The sequence below is a fragment of the Branchiostoma lanceolatum genome, chromosome 7 (genome assembly GCF_035083965.1).
Source record: "Branchiostoma lanceolatum isolate klBraLanc5 chromosome 7, klBraLanc5.hap2, whole genome shotgun sequence".
In the NCBI taxonomy this organism is placed as follows: Eukaryota; Metazoa; Chordata; class Leptocardii; order Amphioxiformes; family Branchiostomatidae; genus Branchiostoma; species Branchiostoma lanceolatum.
The window spans coordinates 15,837,506-15,862,540 of record NC_089728.1 but is presented as its reverse complement, the minus strand read 5'-3'; the positions used below and the strand labels follow the sequence as shown (position 1 = coordinate 15,862,540).

The window sequence follows — 25,035 nt, the reverse complement described above, 5'->3', positions numbered from 1 at the left end:
TATTGTCCAATTGAATTAGTTTAATTTTCCATCAAGAATGGCAAAACAACAAGACATTACAGTCATAATAAATATAATCAAACTCGGATTATTACTTAGCATTCATCCCATTCAACTGACCAAGGCAACCAAATACTTTCATCATATACAGTCACCACAGTCACGCCCTCTATCACTTTTCTTCTTTTTTTAAAAGCTTTATTGTTTCATAATTGGCCGCTTTTTCCGCACCTTTCTTTTTGCAGCATCCCGTCAAAAGCCTGTCGTAAGGCTCAATTGAATGCAGGGCGAGGGGGAGGAAGTCCCATGTCCTTAGTTTCTTAGGAAGCCAGTTGGGACGTTTTGTTTGTAATGTGTTGATGACAACAACGGCCAGAGCGAATACCAATAGTGGTACCCCAACACCAACAAGCGTTTCCCATCCTGCGACGGACAGTCCGAAAATTGCCACAGGCAAGAGAAAGAACATCAGGATGATGTAGACGATGGCAAACCAGCGGTACTTTGCTGTGGTGTTGCCGAGCTTCTTGGCCAAACCGATGGGGACGTTCCTGAGAGGCGGTATCGGGTACCACAGGATGATCCCGGACACGTTGAAGAAGAAGTGACACAGCGCCAGTTGAAGAGACCTGACCAGACCGTCTCCGGAAGACGCCAGGGCCGCCAGGATGGCGGTGGTGGTGGTGCCGATGTTGGCGCCGAGAGTCAGAGGGTACGCCTGTTCGAGTTTGACCACGCCGATCCCGATGAGGGGGGTGAGGGCTGACGTGAAGATGGAGCTACTCTGGACCAGGAACGTCATACCAGCACCGAGGATGATGATCAGATATCTGTGAAACAAGCAGAATAAACAACATGAAGTCATTGTGAATGCCACAAAACAACATGATGATCTCACGCAACTTGTCCCTCTGTTGATAGCCTCTCAGCGTTACGCTAGGTTTTCCTCTAGCTCACACCGTTTCACTGTTCCATTATCAGTCTCGAAGTCCTTCTACAGCAACAGCTTCTTTCCACAGACTGGCAAACTATTAAAATCTCTCGATAACAACTGTTAACACAACCTGTAAGCCTTCAAAACCAATGTTCACCGCTATCTCCCAGCATAATCACCTTCATCTTTCATCAACGTATGTAGGTCAATGCCTGGAAGTGGTGAAACATGTCATTGCAATGAACAAACCCGTTAGAAAACACGAAACGTCTTCTATGCTGAGAAAAAAGATGTCCATGCTCGAATTTTGAAAAAATGGTATAACCCCTGTACTTCATAATTTGACTCCTTGAGGTTAGAGGTGTTGCTTTAAAAAAGATATTTTACAAGTGGGTGGTTGGTTGCTACCAAAGCATCTGTTGATATGTCTGTCGGCCAACCTTCTAAATTTCTGAAAAACTTTATTGAAAATTGGTACTGAAGCAACTGATGCATAAAAAGATATCCATATATTAGCATGAAAGTTAATTTGAGTTGGTAGATTATATAATGAAAAGCTGAATTATGTAATCCAACTGAAAGAATTTGACTCACCGGAATTTTCGACCAGACGAGGGTCGATACCGACTTCCAACAAAACCCAGTGCTGACGTCACACGAGCGTATAAATCACGTGTCTACAGAGTTTGGGTCAAATAGCTGAAGAAGATCGAGAGATTCGGTCAAAATTTCCGGTGAGTCAAATTTCTCGAGTCGGACTATTGCGTAACTGTTAATTACAGATCCATATAGATAAATGGACAGTTATCATATCATATTACCCGGTCAGGTACTTCCCCACTTTAGTGGGGAGCTCGGCGTGTACGGCCCTTTTGATGACCCTGGCCAGCGCGCCCTTCAGGATGCTGTGGAGGAGTTTGACGATACAGGCGAGGCAGATGCAGAGGATCAGCAGCGCTGCCACCAGCAGGATCACCCCCACGATGGTGTCGTTCCACAGGTTCACCTGCGCGAACAGGTACTGACCTGAAAAAAATTCAAACGTTTTAGGAGATATGTTGTTTTATGTCATACCTAGGCCTGATACGGGTGTTCAGGACCGTGTGATATTACTATTCGTCGACCCGCGGTCGGGCTGGTACCTCGGGTGATACGGAATACCCCGTGTTGTATTCTATATGTATTCTGTGGTCCCTATATATGACACCAACAGTTTAGCTGACTCCAGGCTTTATTGATCTTTATTCCGTTTTGCTTGCCATGTGAGGCGTATTGATATGAATGAATGAATGAATGATTTATTGCACAACAATTGCATCAGTGACAATGTATGGCAAATTACAGACAACATAGGCAACAGTCTAGTTCTATACATGTATAAGAATATACTGGTTAGAAGTAATTCAAGCTGCCTAGGTCGCAATCCATTTGCCTGATGATTTTTAAAAGGCGGTTACTTATGCCCGATGAGAAAGTAGCGAGGATGCTATCTTGTCTTGAGTATACACGTCTACAAAGACTGGCAATCTACCGAAATTTCCTATCTACCGAGAATTCGTTCTCAGAAACTAGACATCATTGTGTTTTACAAGTACAGTAGAAGCCATTTAATTGCACAGCGGATAAACGCATACTCTGTTAATTGCACTGAGTCCCAAAATCCCAAACCGGTTCCCATTCACTCCATTGTTAGTACCACCAATGCCAGATAACTGCACCAAAATTTGATTTAGTTCAGGGAGTGGTCAACGAAGAGGACTTTGGACACACGTATCTAATGAATAGTATTTATCATTACAGATTGCTCATCGTATATAGTATTTAAAGAATATGCATTTACACATTATATGTCATGTTCGTGATTCTAGGTAATCGGCACCCTCCTCTAGCAGCGCTGACACCCTATCGGCAAATACTCTGCAAACCCTCTCGGGCTTATCACCTGTCATTTGAGGTAATTGGGGGCATCACCAGCCAGCAACTTTCAGCCAATCAGAGGAATGACACAAGCACGTCTTGTGGAAATCCGCACAGGTCTTTCAGAAGCTATCAGCCAATCAGGTCTTACATCGCTACTTTGGGTTCAGAACAAAATAACTGCTGTTTGTGCCATAAAAGGCTAGCTCATTATTTATTCATGAGCAACCAATGGCTTCTAGGAGGGCGGGGAATCGTTTGTGTTGTAGTTACAAAATGCCCTTACATTGATGCTTCCACTCGCTGGTGGGGACATTTTCAGTGATGGTCCAGTTGTAGGTACCGTTGCTGAAGAATGTCAGCTAAAAAACAGACGAACATATATAGATGCATTAATAAATGGTCCTCAGTTTCACATGTTGACTTAACATATGCTCTCATGCATATGACTTGAACAAGTCCCTCTTCCATACGTTTTCCTTAAAGTTCCTTAAAGTGTCACCAATGACACTAAAATACAACAGTTCCTGATTACAAGTTACTTTCATACGTATTGTTCAATGAACAAAGACGATTGTACAAAATATACCTCCTTCTGATGTTATTGAACATCGAACCTTACAGGTCATACCGTATAGTTCTTGATTCCTTCCGCCAGGTAATCGAGTCCATTACGGCTTATGACGTAATAGTAAACACAGGAAGAAAGAACCGGAAGTATGATTTGTAACATTCGATAATCGATAACGTTAGAATGGTGTATATTTCGTCCAAAAGCCTGATCTATGTTCATTGAGTAATACTATTTTTATCGAATACAGCCAGAAAATGGTGTATTTTAAATTTGGTGTCTCAAGCACTTTAATGGTCTTGCAGCAAAAATTCAAAGTCAAAGTTCCATCCTGCACCGATGGTGCATAGGGCGGATCCCATCTTCGTTTCAGTAGCCCTTGGGCCACACAACTTTGTGCAATCACTACAGTAGGGGGCTAGTCCACTGGTAGTGGTGTGTGATTAACTTCCGTACTCTTCCCAAATGGTGAGTGCTAAGCAGAGAAATCAATATGTACCATTTTTAATGTCTCTGGTATGACCTGGCCGGGGATCGAACTCACGACCTACCGTAAGCAAGGTGAATACTCTACCCACTAAGCCATTGCACCGGTTCCTTGCAGCAACAAATGTTAAACCAATCTCTTAGATATACAAGTGAAACTGTGCCTACCTGCTCTTCTGTTGAGTTGACCAGTACCAGATGACCCGTCTTGCAGTACCGCTTCAGTAGACTCTGCTCTGTAGCACCTTCCGTTAGAGCGATGTCGGTGATGACTCCCTTGTCTATCTGAACACATGACGCCACATCACGTAAAGAAACAGATAAGACACTAAACTAAACAACAACAAAGGCTTAGGAAGGAGGTACATGGGTAAAATTAGAAACTAAACAACAACAACAAAGGCAGGTAGTAGGGGCAAGATGATAAAAAACATATAGATTAATGCTAGTTAACACTACAAACACTATTGGAGTATACATGTATTGAATAAAGGTTTAGAATGACATTCATGACTTCATTGTGATTTTCTAATGGATTTTTTTCAAAACAAGGCCATATCTGACCATTTCTATAGGCATATTGAACTAAGTTGATGGAATAAGGAGAAGATTATGCTGGGAGATAGCGGTAAACATTAGTTTGGAAGACTTGTAGGTTGTATGCGGGAGGGAAAAAGATGTCATCGAGAGAGTTCCATAGTTTGGCAGTCCGTAAAATGTTAAAGACATAATGTTAAAGACAAACAAAAGACGGAAAGGAGGGGCACTGTGTACCTACCTCCACAATCAGCTTGGTGAAAGGCTCTGTGATGACTTTCAGCAGCTTGATCTCACCAACCTCAGTAAATTGGAAGGAGTTCACAACCACGGTCGACAGTCGGAATAGGTAGTGGGATGCAGCCTAGAAGTACAACACAATATTTATTCCAACAATTCATAACTGTATGACGATTTCTGTCTGGAATTGTGAACAGTTTACGAAGCCTATTTGAATGTGATAACCTACGGCCCAGGAAAGTTTTACGCATATACAAACAGAGCGCTATATAAAATAGTTTGAATCTACTAAATCGATTATGATTCATCATACTAAATCACTTCGAGGTTGCAAATATGAAGTTCACAATCTTTAATGATCATCTGTCGGATATCATTTTATTCAAATATTGTTTCACCAAATAAGGACATCAGATATTATTAAAGATCTTAAACTGGAATGCAATTAATTTTCCCATGCTAACATGTATAAAAGTTGCCTGTCGTGTGATAGACCCCTTTCCCTATTCGTCGAAGGAAAACTGTTATCATTAAAATTAAATCAATCCACGCTCGGTTACTCACCTCCAATGGCAGCAGGATGAAGACACAGAGCCAGTTGAACATGTCGTGGATCGTGGCCCCGGCGAACGCCCTGCGGAACTCGTTCTTGTCGCCAGAGTGCGCCAGTGAGACGATGGTGTTGGTCACCGAGGTCCCGATGTTGGCCCCCATGACGATGTAGATGGACTGTTCCACCTCCAACACTGTAGAGTAAAGCGAGTAGATGATTCGAGTCAGTTGTGATCAACACTAACAGTATGTCACTGGCGAAAGGTAGTGGATGCTACCTGAAACGTCTTGCCGTTTCCAAACTCTATCCAGTTGCTTGAGTAAATGTTACTTTGTGTATCTTTTTACCCGGATGTCTAACCTTCATCGAAGTATCTGTCACAGTTTCAGCAAACTTATGACATTGCCTCATATAGTACTGCAGAAGTAATTCTAGTTTTCTATATTCAGATAGCACAGAAAAATTCGTGTTCCTGATGGAAACCGACAAACCATGTGTTATAGCCTCCATATCTTCATCATATTACAAGGTTGAAGAAACTGAAACTCAGGTTTTCTTGTAGCTAGAGGGATATCCTTCATTCCCATTCACAGTATTTCCTGGAAGAGACGGTCGCTAGACTTGAGGGTGTGCAAACTCGAATTGAGACCCAAAATAAACTAGGGGGTGACCCCTTACTTCCTGCACCGACCATGGACACGACGATGGAGGTTGATGTTGAGGAGCTCTGCACCAGAACAGTTGCCAAAACACCGATCATCAAACCGCAAACAGGGTTCCTCAACAGCTCATTCTGGGCAAACAGCTCACCGGCAGCTTTTCCGCCTGGAGTGAAAAAAGAAAATGTTTGTTTTCTTATAAGTTTCCTTGTTGGCACATGTGCAACTTTGTTTTGAAAAGAGTTCACACTTTGAACTATTCAGATGCAAAGTTTTGCATATGGGGATAGCTTCGGTAGCATTGCTTCTAACGACCTAACTTTTTTCAAAGACACCAATACAACTTGAAAGTTCATTTTTGTTGGTAGAAGTCATTCTGAATCAAAGTTGAACAGCAAATTGACAAGACAAAAATTGGACTTAGCCAACTTTTTGGCTGATCAGATCAATTTTTTGTCAAGGAATGGGCAATCCACTGGACAAAGTAACAATATTGGACAGAGAACTGGATGATTTTTGAAAAGGAATAAAATAAATCATCTACATCCGGGCTCTACATCCATCCCTCAACAGAGACGGGGGGCGCCATAGATTTTTTGCAACTTATGATCCACCGCTCACCGAGTCACCTGTTCAATATGCATAACGTTACGTCACAGAAGCATTGGACTGTTCATTCCTTGACGTCATGACAAAGACTGGAGCTGATCAGTCGAAAATTTCGATAAGTCCAATTCTTTTGTTGGCAATTTGCAGTTCAACTTCGATTAAGAAATTGCTGTGATGCTAGTATGCAACCAACCAAACGTCATGCAGTTCCTTACCCAACAGTCTGAAGGCGCTGCTGAGGAAGTCCAGTGAGCAGATGAACATGTAGAGCAGCCCGAGTAGCAGGACCGGCTTCAGGAACCACAGAACCAGACGTTCCACCTTCCCACAGCCCGTCAGTTCTACACAAATTAAAAAGATGATAGACAAATTTCAACGTAAATTTAACATTACACCATATTCTGTGTTCCGTGTTCTATCTGCGAAGTTTCCAACCTTTCTGTGTTTAGTTTAGATAAGACGACGATTAGAAAGCGGTACTTACCAGACCAAGGAACGGCGTCATCCTTCAGCTCGTGGACATTCCAAGGGTCGAACTCTTCTTCCTCTACTATCTTTGTCTTGTCCTCGTCGTCATCGGCAATTAACACGTCATTTTTCTGGTAAAGAAAATAATTCAACTGATACCAATACACAGGTTGTTCAACAAGTATACAAAACCAGCAAGTTACATTAAGGAAAGGTTTCGTAGTCACATTTTGAGCTACGTAACATCTACCAACATAATTCCACCAGGATACATAATACATAAATTCCGCCACTCTGAAAAGATACACCCAAACGGATCTCCAACCCAACGTCACTCCTGTATATCTAAACCGTGCATACCTGGGGTGCTGCAATGGAGATCTCTTAAACCCACTGTTTTTCAAAGTAGCGGATTTATGTTACCTGGCGGTTCAATGTCAATGGAGGTTAACATTATCAGTTCCTATAGCCTCATCAAGTATTTTAGTCAGGGTGCAACAAAAGACAATGTACTCACGACGATGGCTGCATTGTACGCCGGGGGCTCTTTCTCGCTCTTTTTGTCGCTGCCTTGTCCCATGACGAAGCATTCAGAGTGCATATACTAGAACTAACAAACAGCCCAAACGAGCAAATTAGTTACGAATGAATGAACACCTACTATACAGGGATATCACTTCTATATACACAATTAGAGTTGTCTGGCACATGTATTTTCATCACACAAAACATGCCGTTTGTGAAATGACAGCGGGCCATGTTTAAAGTATACCCATTGTCTAACTTGCTTGTAAATGACGCGGTCAGATCGTGTTAGGACAGACCAAGGAGGTTGGACAGACAACTTCTTCGTCGCGGTAGTGTGAGCTATACCCCTTAAGTGATTGCTTTACCCTCCCCCAAATGCTACAACTACCTTATTTCTCTTCAACAACATTGGAAGAATGCATCGTTCCTAAAGTATTTTGACAATTCATATACCATTTTCAAACGTCCACACTCACCTGAGCTGAGCTGAGGCTCACTAGGCTGCATGCCACAATATGCAAATGCGAACACAGACTACTCTACGAGTCATGCGAGACAGAAGACTCGGTGTAGAACCGGTTGGGCTTTTTCTTTCAAATGAAATTCCCTGACCTATTTCAGACACTTTGGTGGCATGGGAATTTCTGCACTTTTGTTTTGGGACTCGCATAGCCAGCTCTTGGGTTCAAATTTTAAACGTAGTATCATGACAAATACGGTATCATTGTCAGTGGTAATGAATAAACTTTCTAATGATGTGCAATTCTATACAATTGATTAAGTAACAATGGGGATATAATGGATCAAATATAAGCCTGAGAACTTTCTTTGCTGTGTGTATTTAGTAAGGAAGTTCTTTCACCAATGAAAAGGGTCGGAACCGGACATTCGAACGTAATTAGTGTACAGACGTCATGGTCTACTGTGTTGACGTCTATATGCCCACTCCCCACGGTATGCAAATATGTCTTTGGTCGTGAATATTTCCTTAGCTTTCAAATAAGCTTTTTTTTTTTTGCAGATTAGGGCAAGGCGTGCAGAGGGATATCGAGTGGCGCAATCGGTATAGTGTTTCGCCACTGGTTTGCCCCGATATTGTGCCCTTGGGAAAGGCCCTTTACACGACTTTCCTCACTCCACCCAGGTGTGAATGGATACCTGACTTCGGTTGGGGAAGGTCGTATTGAGGTCACCTGGTGGCGCCGAATGGCAGCCGCTTAGACCCTTGCGACAGTTTCACAAAGTGCAAGTGTGGAGCAAATATGTATCCGTTGCCCACGTGTATTATGTGATTGTAAACCCTGCACCAATTCAGCACTAGAAAGACTGCCATTCCACGGGTGATTTCTGACCAATAAAGCATTATCATAACAATACCACTACTATATATCATCATTATTATCATCAACATCATCATCAACATCATCATCATTATTATCATCATTTTTATCATTACTATCATTATTATCATTATTATCAATATTGTCATCACCATTATCACTATCATCATTTTTATCATTTTTATCATTTTCATCATTATCATCATTATCATCATACAGCTAAAACGGGGGTAGAGTTCAAAACGGGGGCAAATATGCTCTGAGGATGTTCCCGGATCCCGTCTAGTGAAATTCTTTAACTGCTCTAACGTTGCTTGATAACGGGTTTTACTACAGCCTCAAAGAAATTTTAGATAATTCATGTACAAACGTGATACATCGAGTTCTAGTTTGGTTTGTCAGCAATGGCATTTGAAATGGCCTTGCTGAATGAGCTGATATGAATATTTAATATTGGTAACCTTCCTACCTGGAAATAAAACTGGACTGAATACAATACAAATGCTACAGTAATTATTTGTGTAATTCTCGAAATGTGATGAACTTATCTTTTATATATTTCTTTCTTGAGTTACTGACCAGACACAAGTGCAGTCGCGATCATTCGACGCATTTACTACGTGATTATAACATTTAGGTACGTTTGTATCCAACACAAAGGCTAACAAAAGAAAAGCCCCAGGGGACGATGTCAGCGGTCAGGTCATTCCATCTCGCTTTTTTTTATCGGGATCGTCTCAGAAGATGAGCCGTGACGGTCATTCCTTAAAGATTTGACGATTTAAGAGCGACAACGACAACAAAATTGGATAAGAATTTAGTGAAAAATAGTTTAAGACAAGCTGACACTGACGCTGGCGTTATTCATTATGTCCCTAACTAATTTGAAAAATAACCACCGCACCTAACGTTACCATCGCTATGAAAGCATTCCTTTTGAAATATTTAAATCATCTGTTGGCACGAACCCTTGACATTCCAATGAATGAGGCCTGGGCGAGGGGATACAAATCGGTTCTCAGTTAATCGACAGTGACGGAGTCGGAAGGTTGGGGTAAAGGTGGTAGCCTTAAGGGCACTGTTCTTTCAAGATGTCTCGTTATGCGATGCTGTCTGCCGGGGGGATAGTGATTCTCTTCCTTATAAACGTTATGCTGAGTTATATGGTGTGGAACGATCGTTATACGTTCGCGCAGCAACCCGTCCGTAGCAACCGATCGCGACAACTCGTCGACTCTAAAAACTATACACCGCAAAGGTATGTAACAGTTAATACTCGTCTTTGTATGTAAGATGTGTGGATTGCTATGTGAGAGAATAAATCTTAAAAAGTCGTAATGTGAAGTCTTGCTTTTGCTACAGGTTGGAGACTTTAAAATGCTTTAATACTAACGGTCATACGGGAATCGGTACGTGTCCATGCCAGATAGGTAAGTGTGTGCCTTATCCTTTGGTCCCAATTGCGCCGGTGCCCGAAGGAGGTGTAGTCCTGACCGGAAAACGAATGTCGTAGAATGCCAAAGTTAAAGATGACGAAAAAAAAGAATCTATCATTCGGTATACCATACTCAGTGTGTTAAGGTTTGTCCATCCAAGGAGGTTGAATATTTAACCTCCTTGGTCCATCCTTTCTGACAAGGTAGATTTCATAATGAAGGTAACTTTTTTATTTGCACGCTCGCATCAATTTTTGGTTTCCCAGAAGATGTCATCCATATAATCAAATCAACATGGCCTAACTGGGGTATTCCTGATATAGTCGTCCATATGTCCTACAAAATTCATCTATCTTAGATCCTTGTCGGTGGTTGGTTCTGTCACTAGCCTGTGTTTACACAAGCTCTCACTGTCGGAGGTTAATGACCCCTCCCTGTATCCGTCGGGCCGGTAGGAGCGCGATTTCGCCAGGCTAGTTCTGTCACAACCTGCTTGGAGCCTGCCGACGAGAAAAAAAGACAACTGTAAATTCAAAATCCAATGCCTTTTTTTCCCGCAGCAGATATATATATATATAAAGCTCTAGAGAAATGCATGATCGTGATATTCCCCACTTAGATTGTGATGACTACTGTAGCATGAAAATCTAAGGTACTGCGGAGCGTTTGCATTATTAATGACATTGTCATCATACATTGAATGATAGGGTGTTTGTGTGTGGCGCCGGTGTGTTGCTTCAATGTAACGCAAGCCGTATCGTGTCGTCATGTGGCGCAAGTGTAGTCAAACAATGGGACCCTGGATCTAATCCCAGGTTGTGCCCAGAGACATGTCCGAACTTGCGCCCCGACGTTGTGCCCTTGGGAAAGGCACTTAACACGGCTTTCCTCACTTCACTCAGGTGTAAAAAAAGTACCTAGCTCTTCTAGGGTTAGGGACGTCCCTCGGATAGGACGTTAAATGGAGGTCCCGTGTTTGAGGAGAGTCACACCTTGAGCACGTAAAAGAACCCACCACATCTTTCGAAAAAGAGCAGGGGCATGCCCCGGTGTGAGTGGATCAAAACATTCCGGCCTAAATGGGGTAGGGAATCTCCCGAGCAGCCTTCGTAACCCCTGCTTCTCCTAATGGGTCAGTGAAGTCAATACTTGTCTCGACCATTGATATTCCTGACCTAGGGTGAAGAAATGCTGCTACAGTAACAATTGAGCCGCCTTTCTTCGTAAATCGATGACAACGTCAGGCTCTTACGAATTGATTAAAAAAAAAGAAGAAAAAAAGCCTAGATTATATTTTTACGGGAATGCTAGATCGCAGAACCATCTGTATTTGTCATTCATTCGAAAATTTAGGTCTTCCGATTCTTTTTTTTTTTTGCACGTGGATTTTTATTTTTACAATCTCTCCCCTGGGCCTAAATTGGAGCCTAACATAAACTTTTTTTTTCCTTTTCAGTACCGAGAACATGGTGGCTATGATGACAAGACTACGCACTATCAAGTCTAAGGAGACAGCCATCCTCAGTCACCGGAAACAAATCCTCGGAAATTCTGATGAACACTGTGTCTTTAAATCATACTGCCACAAATGACACCTCTTTCGCATCGCCCAATGAGGTGAACCGAATTCCGGATGTTGCGACAAAGTTGACCAAACCTAAGACAGCAAAACAATCACGAAAGAAGAGGGTCAGGAAAGTCAAACGTGCCAGGAAGCCAAAGAAAGGTTCGAAACCAGAGTTGACTTGGCTCACGGAGAGATTTCAAGCCCTCAATAGTTCAACACTGATGCCCGGCTATTACAACAGCACAGAGGTCGAACAAATGAGGTATGTCTTTTTATCTTCGCCGAGAAGATTATGTTTTCGGTTACGCCAGCTGTAGGGTGGGTCTGTATGTATGTCTAGAGCATAACTTGAGAAACCTTAAATGGATCTTCATGATTTTTGGTAGGTGTGTAGCGGTTGTGCAAAGGAAGGTCAAGTTCGAGAATGGTTTACCTGGCGTTTTCCAACAGTACTGAAACGGAAACGTTTTCCAATTTTTTTGAGTGCACGTTAGCATGCTATTAGGTTCCTGTGTAAAAGGAGTTTTGCATCTTTTTGAAGGTTTAACTTGATATGCAAGTGTTCTAGTGTCATATAGAATATAAATCTTAGAATATGATTGGGTCTTGAATATAACTAACAAAATGGTATTGTTTACGTTGTAGAAAACACGTGTTGAAGTTTTACAACCCAGAAAAACACCTAACGATGACGACATCGAACCTACGAGTTGGCCAGCTCGTAAAATACGAAAGTGGAGGTTATTTCAAGGTGACTGAGAACTTCTTCAAGGTCACGCCAGTGGAGTCTCCACTACTGGGCCGCCATTTTGATTCTTGTGCAGTCGTAGGGAGTTCTGGGATCGTGTTGAACAGTAAATGCGGTCAACAAATTGACTCCATGGATTTCGTCTTCAGGAGCAATCTGCCTCCAATCACAGGTTACGAAAAAGACGTCGGCTCGAAAGCAAACTTTACCACAATGAATCCAACGGTAATTCTCAAGTACTATAGAAAATGGTTGACCAGCAAAAAAGACCACGAACGTTTGTTACGTCGCTTGAGGCAAATTGGTGACCAAATCTTGTTCGTTCCCGCCTTTACGAGTACCAAAGGGGTGAACGTAAACGTCGTTGCAAGGTTCATTCTTCAATATATACTTCCGATAAAGACAGCGTTTCCGCCTGCCGGGATCCACAATATCGTCAAATCGTAAGTTAGCGTTCCTTAGATCTTTGTTCGCATTCAAGCAAAATATGACTTTTCCGTCTTTGATTTTTATGACTGGCGCAGACGACTTTTAAAGACTAGTAGACTACATTCCCGACATGGCCTAGAGAAGTTCGGAATGTTTCACAGAGGCTTTTAGAGCTTTAAAAGAAGCCCTCTTCGAAGATAAGGCCCAGGCGCGTCATACAACACTGAAGGGCGATAAAAGGCTTTAAAACGGGGTCAGATTTGTAGGGGATAAACAATTACAATACGTCTATCCATTGTATTAGCTGTTCCCTTCTGTCAATCCCTGCCACAGCTGGGATTTTCATTCACCCAAATTTTCCTCAAGAAAATTCTATTAGAGGCCAACCCCCATGCATACCATAGGGGCCCAAAGATGGTAGCCTGGCCAGGTCTGATAGACAGCCCATCCTTCTCCGTAAACCCCGAAAGTTCTCTGCCGGTATCCACCTAGTATGTTACTAGTATATTTAGTATCTTACTTAGTTTCTACCCTAATGTTTCAGAATCTGGCAAAACTCGCAGTTCAAACTCCGCCGTCCTTCCACGGGTGCCCACATGTATGCGCTGGCTGCTACCATCTGCGACAGGATACACATGTACGGGTTCTACCCCTTCAGCACAGACCCCTTCGGAACAACCCTCAGGTACCACTACTACGAGAAGAGCAAGATTATCAAAGTTGACCGTCACAACATGCCGGAGGAGTTCAGGGTATTGCAGATGCTCCACCAGCGGGGCGCACTGGTACTGCATACAGAACCCTGCCAGTGACTCATGACAGTCATGTCAAGAATACTATTCCATGAATGTTGAAAAAGGTTGTGATAGAATAAGTGATACGTGAAATGTGGTACTGATTTATTTGAAGCACGAACTAGGCACACTTTTGTGATATGTTGGACCACTAAAGTGTAAATCATTTCTGGTGTTAACGTCTCTGTATCACTTGTTTTCGTCAATACATCATTTCAGTCTGGAAATAGCGAAACCCATGTTACACGCGTTCGCCGGCATCTGTAACGCGCCGAAATGAGTCCTTCGAACCCTCCATACAATCAGTCGTAGTACAGTCACAATATGTTGAATCAGGCCATATAATATGTCCTCGTAACGATGACGGCCCAGAGAACCCCGTGTAGTTCACAAAATAACTAAGACTTCTACTATATTGACGGGTTACCACGTCAAAGTCTGCCCATAACTAAGATTTTCAGAGGTCCCCGCCATTGTTTTTTGGCTGAAATACGCACCACATGGGGGTTTCGTGGCACCCGGTTACAGGGTGAGAAGCATCTGTTTCCGGGTCACACTGGTTCATAATAGAAACGACTTGACAGTTTACCGGGGATACTTGGCACAAATATGTGGGACTGTTTGGACGACGGTAATGCTTTTTCTGGCCAGCTGCGTGTCCCAGAAGGCAACAGGTTTGTGTAGACATTGTTCACAGTGTAAACATTTCTGTAACGTAACGTTAACGTTAGAACGTTTAGTTAGAACGTTAGAGTTTCGATACGATACATATGGGGAATCATACCATCTCTACGTACACATGTACACTTGTTGGGTGTTAGGACGAGTAATAATATGCTGTAATTCTTTTCGTTGCTATGTTTGCGGCATTTATGGAAAAAAAACGTCACGCTCCTTAGTTGGGGAGGGGAGGGGGGCGATAAAATGTTCTCGGTAGAGCCAGCCATGCCAATTGTGTAAGTTCGGGTGATACATATCATATCATACACTAACATGGATGATATGCATGGTGTAGTTTGTATTTTTGAGAATGCTTCACTAACCATATAACTATAATATAAAACATAATTTTGTGTAATAATCTGTGTGTATATATTTTATTTGTTAGTTAATCCATGCGAAGAAACATAATTTTTACTACTTTTAGCCTGCAACTAGTGTGTCCGTGCACAATTTTGATTCAAAGGTTTTCATTTGAATACTAGTAACTTACCTTTATACAAATACATGTACATTCTTCGGGAAGGGAGACACTGGCAATTGCTGTAATGCCCATCTGAATAAATTTTTGTTGTTGAATACATTTTCAGAATGGGCATTTCAGGCCCTTTTCACTGTCCTTGATGCATCTACATACCCTGTCACCATAGCTGCCTGTTGATGTCTCGTGTGGGTAACACAAGGGTGCATCATATACTTGTGCATGTATTTTCTTGAACAACCAACAGAATTGAACAGAATACATAAATGTATCAATGTTTTATGACTATGCTTCTTTCTGAAATTAATGAAAACAGATATTAGTATGTTGATTTCCAGCCCTGCTGGATATTGATAATCCTATCAACCGTTCATTGCATGTTTACGTCTTCATACCTGATATATGTTACTCTCATGTTGCTTTATTACATTGTAGATAGATTTGATATGTCCCGATTTATGTATTTGCAGAGAATTGTATTAACTGTTGTAAAAATGATAGACTCCTCATATAGCAAAGTACGACTCTGTATTTGAGAAAATGCGGATCCAACAGTCTGTATTGGAAGCCACAATTTTTGAATATTGTCATATCTATGCTGAACTCAGTAGATGATGCCGTTTCTTTGAAAACAATATGAATTTGATTATGTGTATAGAATACTAGATTGTCCTTTTGCTGCTTATTAGTTATACTACTCTATCTTACTACTGCTAGATACTAAATGAAAAATTACCCAGCTCTGTACATACCTGACGTGTGATTTTCCTTGTACATAGTAAGATGAGTGTAGGTTTCGATCATGTGTGTGGTTTCTGAACTTGATCAATTTGTATATCTATGCCAGCTACTATGTGCCTCCAAGGATTGCTGTGCACAGAATCTTCTAATCCTGACAGTACACTGTTTACAGAGTGTAGGTTCATGTAGAATATATAGTGAGTGCAGCAAGGCCATATAAACATTTTGCAGAATGCTTGCATCCTTCCTTTGTCCGGTGACGCAGGTTCCTACATAAGTCCCTTTCTTACCCATCAGTTTGTATTCCAATACCTTCCTCAATCACTTTGTGAAATAGACATGGATTTAGTATATTAGTATAGATCTTTTAGTTTTAGTGTAGTGGTGAAGACTGGATACAAATTGTAGATTCCATCTCAAGCTTCTGTGCAGAAGGCTACAATACCTTTTCCCTTTGTGTAATGAAGAAATTATTTCATTTTTAACCTACCTGTACGTACATGTAGAAAAGAAGATGAAGAATTTCCTATGTGCCGTAAGTTGTACTATGCAGGAAGTAGGAATTTGCAGAAAATATAGTCTATGCAATAGTCAGTAACAGTAGCATTGTGCAATAAAAAAGTATTTGTAAGAAGAATTTGGTGTTATTTCTATGTGCCTAAAGTTGAATTTTGAGAAAAGTCAGTGACTATAATCTAAAATTACAGGAAATATATTTGTATAGGTTAGAGCAAGAGGACCTGAGTGAGTGAGTGAGTGAGTGAGTGAGTGAGTGAGTGAATATAACTGATAAACATGTTATATAAAGAAGGCTGGAAATAGTCAAATGCTCGACCAGTAAAACAAACATCTGAGTCACACATATGTATATTGTTTTCACTGTCAAATTCACAGTAGGTACAAAATGGAATTGCATTCTTCATATAAGCACAATTGTCTGTGGCAGGAGGAGAAAGGAGTTGCTCCACAGGATTGTAGAATTTGGCTCTGGCCGTTTTATTAGGCCAATACAGGTTTCAAATACCAGGGTCTTTAAACATTTGAAGTTGACTCTGATATTGCCCAATTGGTTATTGACATTCATCAGGTGAGGAAGATGATAAATCTATCCATATGTTGTATTATTCTGATATACTTTAAATGCATTTAATTTCACAGGTAGGGAGAAAAGGGAATGTTCGCGGTAGTTTTAAGTTTGCAATGGAAACAATATTAGCGCTACAGTCATCGCGGGCAAAAGATTTCTCAGATTCCCACTGGCATTGGCAGCACACTCTCTTTCGATATCTTAATTCTACCCAGTGTCTACCCATTAAAATGACACACCTTTGGGACAGCTGTTTTTACCTCTGTTGATTCGAATAACACCATTGAAACCACTAAATTTTCTCTGTGTTTGTCATTCCAATGACAGATGACACAGTTGGAAACTCAGCTTTCAGGGTGTGTCATTCCATTGACATAGGGGGGAACTCAGCTATACCAAGGGTATGTCATTCCAATGACATAGGGGAAACCCAGCTATACCAATGGTGTGTCATTTCAATAACATAGAGGAACCTCGGCTAAACCAAGGATGTGTCATTCCAATGACGGGAAACAGCTATAACAAGAGTGTGCCATTCCAATGTCATAGGGAGAAACATAGCCGTGCCATTGTTGTATCATTCCAATGATATAGGGTGAAAACAAGGTATTCCAAGGCTGTGTCAGTCGAATGACACAGGGTGAAATATAGGTGTGATAAGGGTGTTTTATTCCAATGACACATGGTGAAATTCATGTATCCATGTGTCGTTTGAATGACATAGGGTTAAATTCAGCTGTTCCAAGGGCTTTCCAATGACAGAAGGTGCAATTTAGAAGTTCCTACTGTGTGTCATTCCAAAGACATAGTGTGCTCCAAGGGTGTTTCTTTCCAATAAGGCAGGAATGTTTTTAGAATTTTTCATTTCATTTACTTTACCAGCGGACACATGTGCACTCAAGTCTCTGGTCCTCTTTTTCAGGCTATAGCTATAGCTACTTTCGTGCCTTTAACATATTGCCTTAAAATAGTTACTAGCGTGTTCCTTTTCACGTGCATTCAGTGGCTCGAAACCCGCCTCCACTATCAGGCTATCGGTAACAGTTAGGTACGCGTTCTGCCGATGAAGATCCTTGCTGCTCGGTATAGCAACCTGTTCAGTTATGGCAATTTAGTCATGTTGCAGTTAATCAGCGTTGGCAACCAAGCAGTGATACAATTGTCCATGTATGGGCATATCATGCACAAACGGTTTCACTTTGGCACGGCATAATGCTTAAAGGCCAGCAAGGAGCTTCTTTGTAATCTTCTTGATATGAGTTCCACACAGTAGAGTCAAGAGTAACGCCGATGTACGTGAAGGAGTCTATCCGTTCGAAGTTGCTTACTCCATACTCCATATGTTATAGAGACAGTCTTTCCCATATGTTGCAATTTCTGAGGCAGACCAAAAACCGTAGATTGATTTGTCCGGATGTCATTCAGTATGATAACTTAATTTCTGTAAACCAGTTAGCTGCCCTTCTCATCTCCTCAGATACAGCTTCCTAATTATCACTTCTCGAGATTACCGAATGAACAGTGTCAAACACATTTCTCAGATCGAGGAAAAGGACGGCCGTGCACGATCTTACGGGTACTGCATGTCAACTTGATGTCCTCCACTACCTTCTAAACGGCTGTACCTGTGCTGTGGTGTTTTTTTTTAAAATTCTTTGGTGGGCCATGAGCTGACCACCACTGTTCATAAAGTGCTCTCGGATTTGTATATGGGTAAAATTCTTGCCATTTTCCAGTCACAATCCAATTTATCTACAGTTCCCCAAGGCTGTGTGAATCCAATGTCATTCTAATGACACAGGGTGAAATTCAGTGCTTCCAAGGGTTTGTCATTCCATGACACTGTGTGGAATTTAGGTATCCTGAGGCTGTGCCATTCCGATCGGTGAAATGTTTGTATTCCAAGGGTGTGTCATTCCAGTCGGGCATATAGGCGGAAACTCAACTATTACAAAGGTGTGTCATTCCAATAACATAGGGGGAAACTGAGTTATCAGAAGGGTGCTGTGTCATTCCAATAGCATACGGATAAATCATGAAGTGTGTCATTTCAAAGGTGGAAAATCAACACTACCTAGGGTGTGTCATTCCATTGGAATAGGGGGGAAATCAGGTATACCAGGGATTTGTCATTACAGTGACATAGGGGGAAACTCGGCTATCACAAGGGTGTGTCATTCCTCGGGTCGTGTCAGTCCAATTTCAAAGAGACTAAGCTATCCTGAGGGTATGTCATTTTCTGTGTATGTGTATTTTTCTGCTTTTTAGCGGCGTCGCAAAATGACGACAGGTGAAGGCCCTATATGTACAGCGCAACGGTATAGCACAGCTACTGACGACTTTGACAGCACAGATAGATTAGAATATTAGGTGACTGTTACGTTAACGCGTTGAGAAAACTCCCCTTTCACCAGGTTTTAGAGAGAAAAGCGCTCCTAATGTAGTCTGTGTATCAGCCTTTTCAGCTTTCGTCCGCTCTCCAAGCTCTGCTACCGGCCAAAAAAACTTGGGGAGCGGACGAAAGCTAAAAATGCTGGTACTCAGCTTACTCAAAATGACGGTGCACGTAGCACGTAGGAATTTACCTGGAAAGCTATGTGCAGCAGCATATATGCCAGGCCATCTCGCCCTGTGCCAGAATATGGTGAAGTCGCTTTTTCATATCTCAAATATAAAACATCGCATTTCCTTTAAACTTGGCTGCCGGATTAAAGACGGCTTACTCAGTTATCATAGGAACTCCCAAAAGAGGACCGTCAATGGCCGTAGTGATACTAACCGTTAAATCTCTTAGATTAAAGCATAGATTTCTTGCACAACGTTCAGATGATAGATCAGATTCCCCCTATGTCATTGTGATGACATACCCTTGTTAAAGCTGAGTTTCGCCTATGTCATCAGAATGACAAACATTTGGTATTGCTGAGCTTCCCCCTAAATAATTGGAATGACTCACACTTGCTATAGCCGAGTCTCCCCTATACCATCGGAGTGGCACACACATGGCACAGCTAAGTTTCTCCCTATGTCATTGCAATGACACACCCTTGGTATAGCTGAGTCTTTGCCTATATCATTGGAATGACACACCCTTGGTATAGCTGGATTTCCCCTATGTCATTGAAATGACACACCCTTGATATAGCCGAGTTCCCCTTGTGTCATTGTAATGAAAAACTCTTTGTATAGCAGAGTTTTCTCCTATGTCATTGTAATGACACAGCCTTGGTTTTTGCCAATGTTGTGTCAAGGACAATGACTTGGTGATCTGGATTACAAGTTTTAGGTTAGATGTAACGTTAAGTTTCTCAACGATTCTGGTCAAAATACATAATGGTAGATCTTCTAAGGAGAATAACTCAAAAAAAGGTACAACAGATTTTCATGTTATTTGGTACGCAGGTAGGTTGGACATAGACGTACACACTGAAGTGCAAATTATGCAAATTGGGACTGAATTTGCAGAAGTAATGAAGAAAATCTATACCTCCATTCTAGGCATGTTAGTAGCAAAACTGGGTCACACCCGTCACGTTAGTAGCAAACCTGGGTCACTTCTCCAGGGGCACGACAGGTGGTGGTCATACCATTGAGGGTTATAGAATGACATTGGTAGGGAACTGGTTTCCAAGAAAACCACATATGAGAACCAAACAAGCACCCACTGGCACAAAAAAAGCACAACTTGCAACGGCAAGAACAATTCACTGGCAAAAAAGACCATTTAATAAAAACTAAATTTCATGGAGATTTCGCGTCGTAAGACTCTTATTAACGCATTGGGAAATGAAGCTATACCAAGGATGTGTCATAATTCTATGACATCGGGAGAAACTGAACTATCAGAAGGGTGTGTCATTTCAAAGACATAGGGGGAACTCAACTATACCAAGGGTGTGTCATTCCAATAATATAGGGGGAAACTGAGCTATCAGAAGGGTGCTTTGTCATTCCAATTGCATACGGAGAAATCATGAAGTGGTCATTCTAATGACATACGTGGAAAATCAACAATACCAAGGGTGTGTCATTCCATCGACATAGGGAGAAACTCAGCTATACCAAGGGTGTGTCATTCCAATGACATAGGGGAAAACTCAGCTATATCAAGGGTTTGTCATTCCTCAGGTCGTGCCAGTCCAATACTAATGACAGGTGAAGACCAAGCTTTCATGAGAGTATGTCATTCTCTGTGTCGTGACACAAACGAAATTTGTATTATGTTTCTGCCTTTGAGCGGCGTCGCAAAATGACGACAGGTGAAGTCCCTATATACTTAAGCAGCGCAACGGTACCTGTAGTAATACTAGCCGTTTAATCTCTTAGATTGCAGCATAGACTCCTGATACACCCTTGGAAGAACATACCCTTGTTATAGCTGAATTTCCGCCTATGTCATTGGAACGACACACACTTTTGCTTGTTATAGCCGAGTTTCCACATATGTCTTTGGAAAGTTCACCCTTGGCACAGCTGAGTTTCCCCCTATGTCATTGGAATGAAACACCCTTGGTTAGCTGGATTTCCCTATGTAATGAGAATGACACACCCTTGGTATTGCTGAGTTTCCCCCTAAGTTATTGGAATGACACACCCTTGGCAAGGCTGAGTTCTTGCCTATGTCATTGGAATGACGCACCCTCGTTATAGCTGAGTTGCCACCTATGCCATTGGAAAGTACACCCTTGGCACAGCTGAGTTCCCCCTATGTCATGAGAATGACAGACCCTTGGTTAGCTGGATTTCCCCAAATGTCATGAGAATGACACACCCTTGGCAAAGCTGAGTTCTTGCCTACGTCATCGTAATGACACACCCTTGGTATAGCTGAGTTCCTCCTATGTCATTGGAATGACAAACCCTTGGCAAAGTTCTTGCCTTTGTCATTGGAAGGACACTAGATATAGCTGAGTTTTCCCATATATCATTGGAATGACACGCCCTTGATATCGCTGGATTTCTCCCTATATCATCGGAATGACACACTCTCGGTATAGCTGGATTTCAGGCTATGTCATTGGAACGACACGCCTATGACAGAGCTGAGGTTTTCCCTATGTCTTCGGAATGACACACCCTTCTGATAGCTGAGTTCCATATGTCATCGGAATGACGCACATTTGTTATAGCTGAGTCTTTGCCTTTATCATTAGAATGACACACCATTGGTATTGCTGAGTTCTTTCCTACGTCATCGTAATGACACATCCTTGGTATAGCTGAATTCCTCCTATGTCATTGGAATGACACACCCCTGGCAAAGCTAAGTTCTTGCCTATGTCATTGGAATGACGCACCCTTGGCACAGCTGAGTTTCCCCCTATGTCATGAGAATGACAGACCCTTGGTTAGCTGGATTTCCCCCTATGTCATGAGAATGACACACCCTTGGTATAGCTAAGTTTCCCCCTAAGTCATTGGAATGACAAACCCTTGGCAAAGCTGAGTTCTTCCCTATGTCATTGGAATGTCATTCCCTTGTTATAGCTGAGTTTTCACCTATGTCATTGGAAAGCACACCCTTGGCACAGCTGATTTTCCCCCTATGTCATTGCAATGACACACCCTTGGTTAGCTGGATTTCCCCCTATGTCACTGGAATGACACATCCTTGGTTAGCTGGATTTCCCCCTATGCCATGAGAATGACACACCCTTGGTATAGCTGAGTTTCCCCTTGTCATCGGAATAACACATCCTTAGTATAGCTGGATAACCCCCGATGTCATCGGAATGAAACATGCACCATCGGAGTCTTTGCCTTATCATTGGAATGACCCCCCCATGACACAGCTGAGATTTCCCCATATGTCATTGGAATGAAAGAACCTTGGTATAGCTGGATATGCCCCTAAGTCATTGGAATGACACACCCTTGGTATAGCCGGACTTCCCCCTATGTCATTGGAATGACACGCCCTTGGTATAGCTGAGTTTTTGCCTATGTCATTGGAATGACGCACCCGTGGTATACTAGTATCTGATTTTTTTGCCTACATTATTGGAATGACACACCTATGGCACAGCTTAGTTTCCCAATGTCATTGGAATGACACTCCCTTAGTATAGCTTAGTTTCTTCTGATGTCATTGGAATGAGACACAATTGGTATAGCTGAGTTTCTCTTGTGTCATTAAAATGACACACCCTTAGGTCATCATAGAAGGCACAGTACACGATTCATTTTCTACTTTATCCAGGCTACACATGGTTGTTACCGTCCGAGAGTGACACACACTTACGATTAGGGCACACTCATATTACTGGAAGGACGGAATTACACCACCCTTAGGATACCTCAATTGCTCCCTATGTCTATGATGATCCATCAAGTGTCAAGGACAATGATTTGGTGATCTGGATTATAAGTTTTGAATAACATGTAACGCTATAAGAGGGAGAATACAAAAGAATGGGGGTCAAAAACTCATTCAAAGTCCTTTATCTCAAGGATTCTGGTCAAAATACATAATGGTAAATCTTTGATATGTTTATATATGCTTCTAGTGAGTTCTACGCTTCATATTTATTTCGGCCAAACTTTCCTTATAGTGTTAGTTAACATTAGTTTCGCGATTAGAATGACTCGATTTGAAGTAGGTTTCATTTTGGTAATGAGTTAACCTTTGTTGACATATACAAAATTCACATACGGATCTCCAAACTGAAGGTACAATATCGGCGATCACTCGGCTGAATGTGCTTGGTGTTCTGTTTGTTTGGCTTTGGGTGCTTCCTTTGACCCGGAAGTAGACTGGATCATGATATACATCGGTTGTCTGGAAACCCCCATGCAGACCGTAAAACCTCGCCAAAATGAGTACTTAGAAGGTCAACTTTGAAGGGACAAATTTCGTGTTCAAATACTTTTTGAATTCTCAACTGACCTACACGAGGTTGTCAGACGTGTTGAGATCACAGGGACACATAAACCAGCCTGATTCAACGTATCGTGACTGTACTACGACTGATTGTATGGAGGGTTCGAAGGACTCATTTCGGCGCGTAACACATCAACGGGCGCCGCCATCTTGGGATTCTGACAACTTCCGGTCGCCATCTTATTTCCGATCAAGCCCTCATCATTCCTCCTCAGGGAATACGTATCTCCGGCGTTATCTACTAGGTAAACGACGGATTCATACGGTATTGGGCATAACATTTTAATCTAAGGTATCCGCCTGGTTAGAAAACTTGTCAAGATATGTGCAATTGTAATGAACAAGTGATTTATATCATCGACCTGAATAGAACATCATACAAGCTTTAGGTCTTTCGTGACATTTTATTGCGCACGTGGATTTCTATTTTTATTTCAACTTCTATAGGTTTCAGAAAAAATATTTCGATCAATATAAATGCGAAAACACAAACAGACCGACCGAAAAACAATACCTTCCCCATGAACCCATGACCTTAACTATAGTTCCACCACCTCTGACCTCTTCTTTCGGCCACTCCGAAAAATCTGACCTTTGCGGCCATCTATCCACTCACTGATTTGTTATCTCTCTGTTGGCAGTGTATTTTTATTAGAAAAATAACACAGGTTGGTCAGGTCAAAGAATGGAAGTACTATATCGGCAAAGAAGGCTATTCTATAGTATTTTCTTGTCAGTTATGCAAATGAGGCCCTGGTTTGCATACTTACATTTTGATGATGTTCACCTTCAAATAACTTCAAAATGCCACAGGTATCAAATGACCGTCATCTACCACTTTGGAATTATAGCATTTTCTCATTAATCAAGCAAAGTACGTATTCATTTGCACGATTAATTTATGAATCGGCGTTCCTCTCTATCAGTTAGAGTTCTCAGTATGATTCGAAAATATAACCTTCTGCTTACGGTGAATGTAACGAGCAAGTCGACAAAGCCGTTGGTGACAGAAACGGCAGAATTGAACCTAACGTTACCTCTTGCCGATTTCAGTATGTTTGTGTTACAAGTCGCAATACGTTGTGTTATAGAATCCATTCGTTTATCTCATTTTTTTATACATGTTTAATGTGCATGGTCCAGTAAAAAAACTCGAACATGTGACAATCTCCTTTTATATTTTTATATACATTTCTTTGACAAAGAGTTGATGTATAAGTTACATGGCATGCATATTTTCAGAATAATACTCTTACATTAAATTTTCTGCTTACATATTTACCAATAGTGTACCATTTACAAGGAGTTCA

The 25,035-nt window shown here is 41.7% G+C and overlaps 1 protein-coding gene and 2 long non-coding RNA genes across 3 annotated transcripts; 2 read left to right on the top strand and 1 right to left on the bottom strand.

Moving 5' to 3' along the window:
- LOC136437896 (sodium-dependent phosphate transport protein 2B-like) lies at positions 1 to 7,767 on the bottom strand. Its single transcript, XM_066432465.1, has 10 exons — positions 7,492 to 7,767; positions 6,991 to 7,105; positions 6,722 to 6,847; positions 5,917 to 6,063; positions 5,250 to 5,431; positions 4,687 to 4,809; positions 4,077 to 4,193; positions 3,138 to 3,213; positions 1,756 to 1,960; positions 1 to 830 (listed from the first exon to the last, which is right to left on the bottom strand). The coding sequence occupies exons 1-10, from the start codon at positions 7,573 to 7,575 to the stop codon at positions 173 to 175; spliced, it is 1,833 nt and encodes a 610-aa protein (XP_066288562.1). The 5' UTR covers positions 7,576 to 7,767; the 3' UTR covers positions 1 to 172.
- Positions 7,768 to 8,596: 829 nt separating this feature from the next.
- Positions 8,597 to 12,604, top strand: LOC136437881 (uncharacterized). Its single transcript, XR_010756339.1, has 3 exons — positions 8,597 to 10,100; positions 11,735 to 12,107; positions 12,491 to 12,604. It is a non-coding gene; the product is annotated as an uncharacterized lncRNA (long non-coding RNA).
- Positions 12,605 to 14,077: 1,473 nt separating this feature from the next.
- LOC136437880 (uncharacterized) lies at positions 14,078 to 16,395 on the top strand. The gene is made up of 2 exons (XR_010756338.1): positions 14,078 to 14,490; positions 15,127 to 16,395. It is a non-coding gene; the product is annotated as an uncharacterized lncRNA (long non-coding RNA).
- The last annotated feature ends 8,640 nt before the right edge of the window (positions 16,396 to 25,035 follow it).

Bases quoted from the DNA above. Each gene is read 5' to 3' on its own strand.
- LOC136437896 (XM_066432465.1), bottom strand. From the start codon at position 7,575: ATGCACTCTGAATGCTTCGTCATGGGACAAGGCAGCGACAAAAAGAGC. The intron at 4,810-5,249 runs GTGAGTAACCGA...TTGTACTTCTAG, and splicing joins TCATCCTGCTGCCATTGGAG to GCTGCATCCCACTACCTATT. The intron at 4,194-4,686 runs GTAGGTACACAG...TCATGTGTTCAG, and splicing joins TCACCAAGCTGATTGTGGAG to ATAGACAAGGGAGTCATCAC.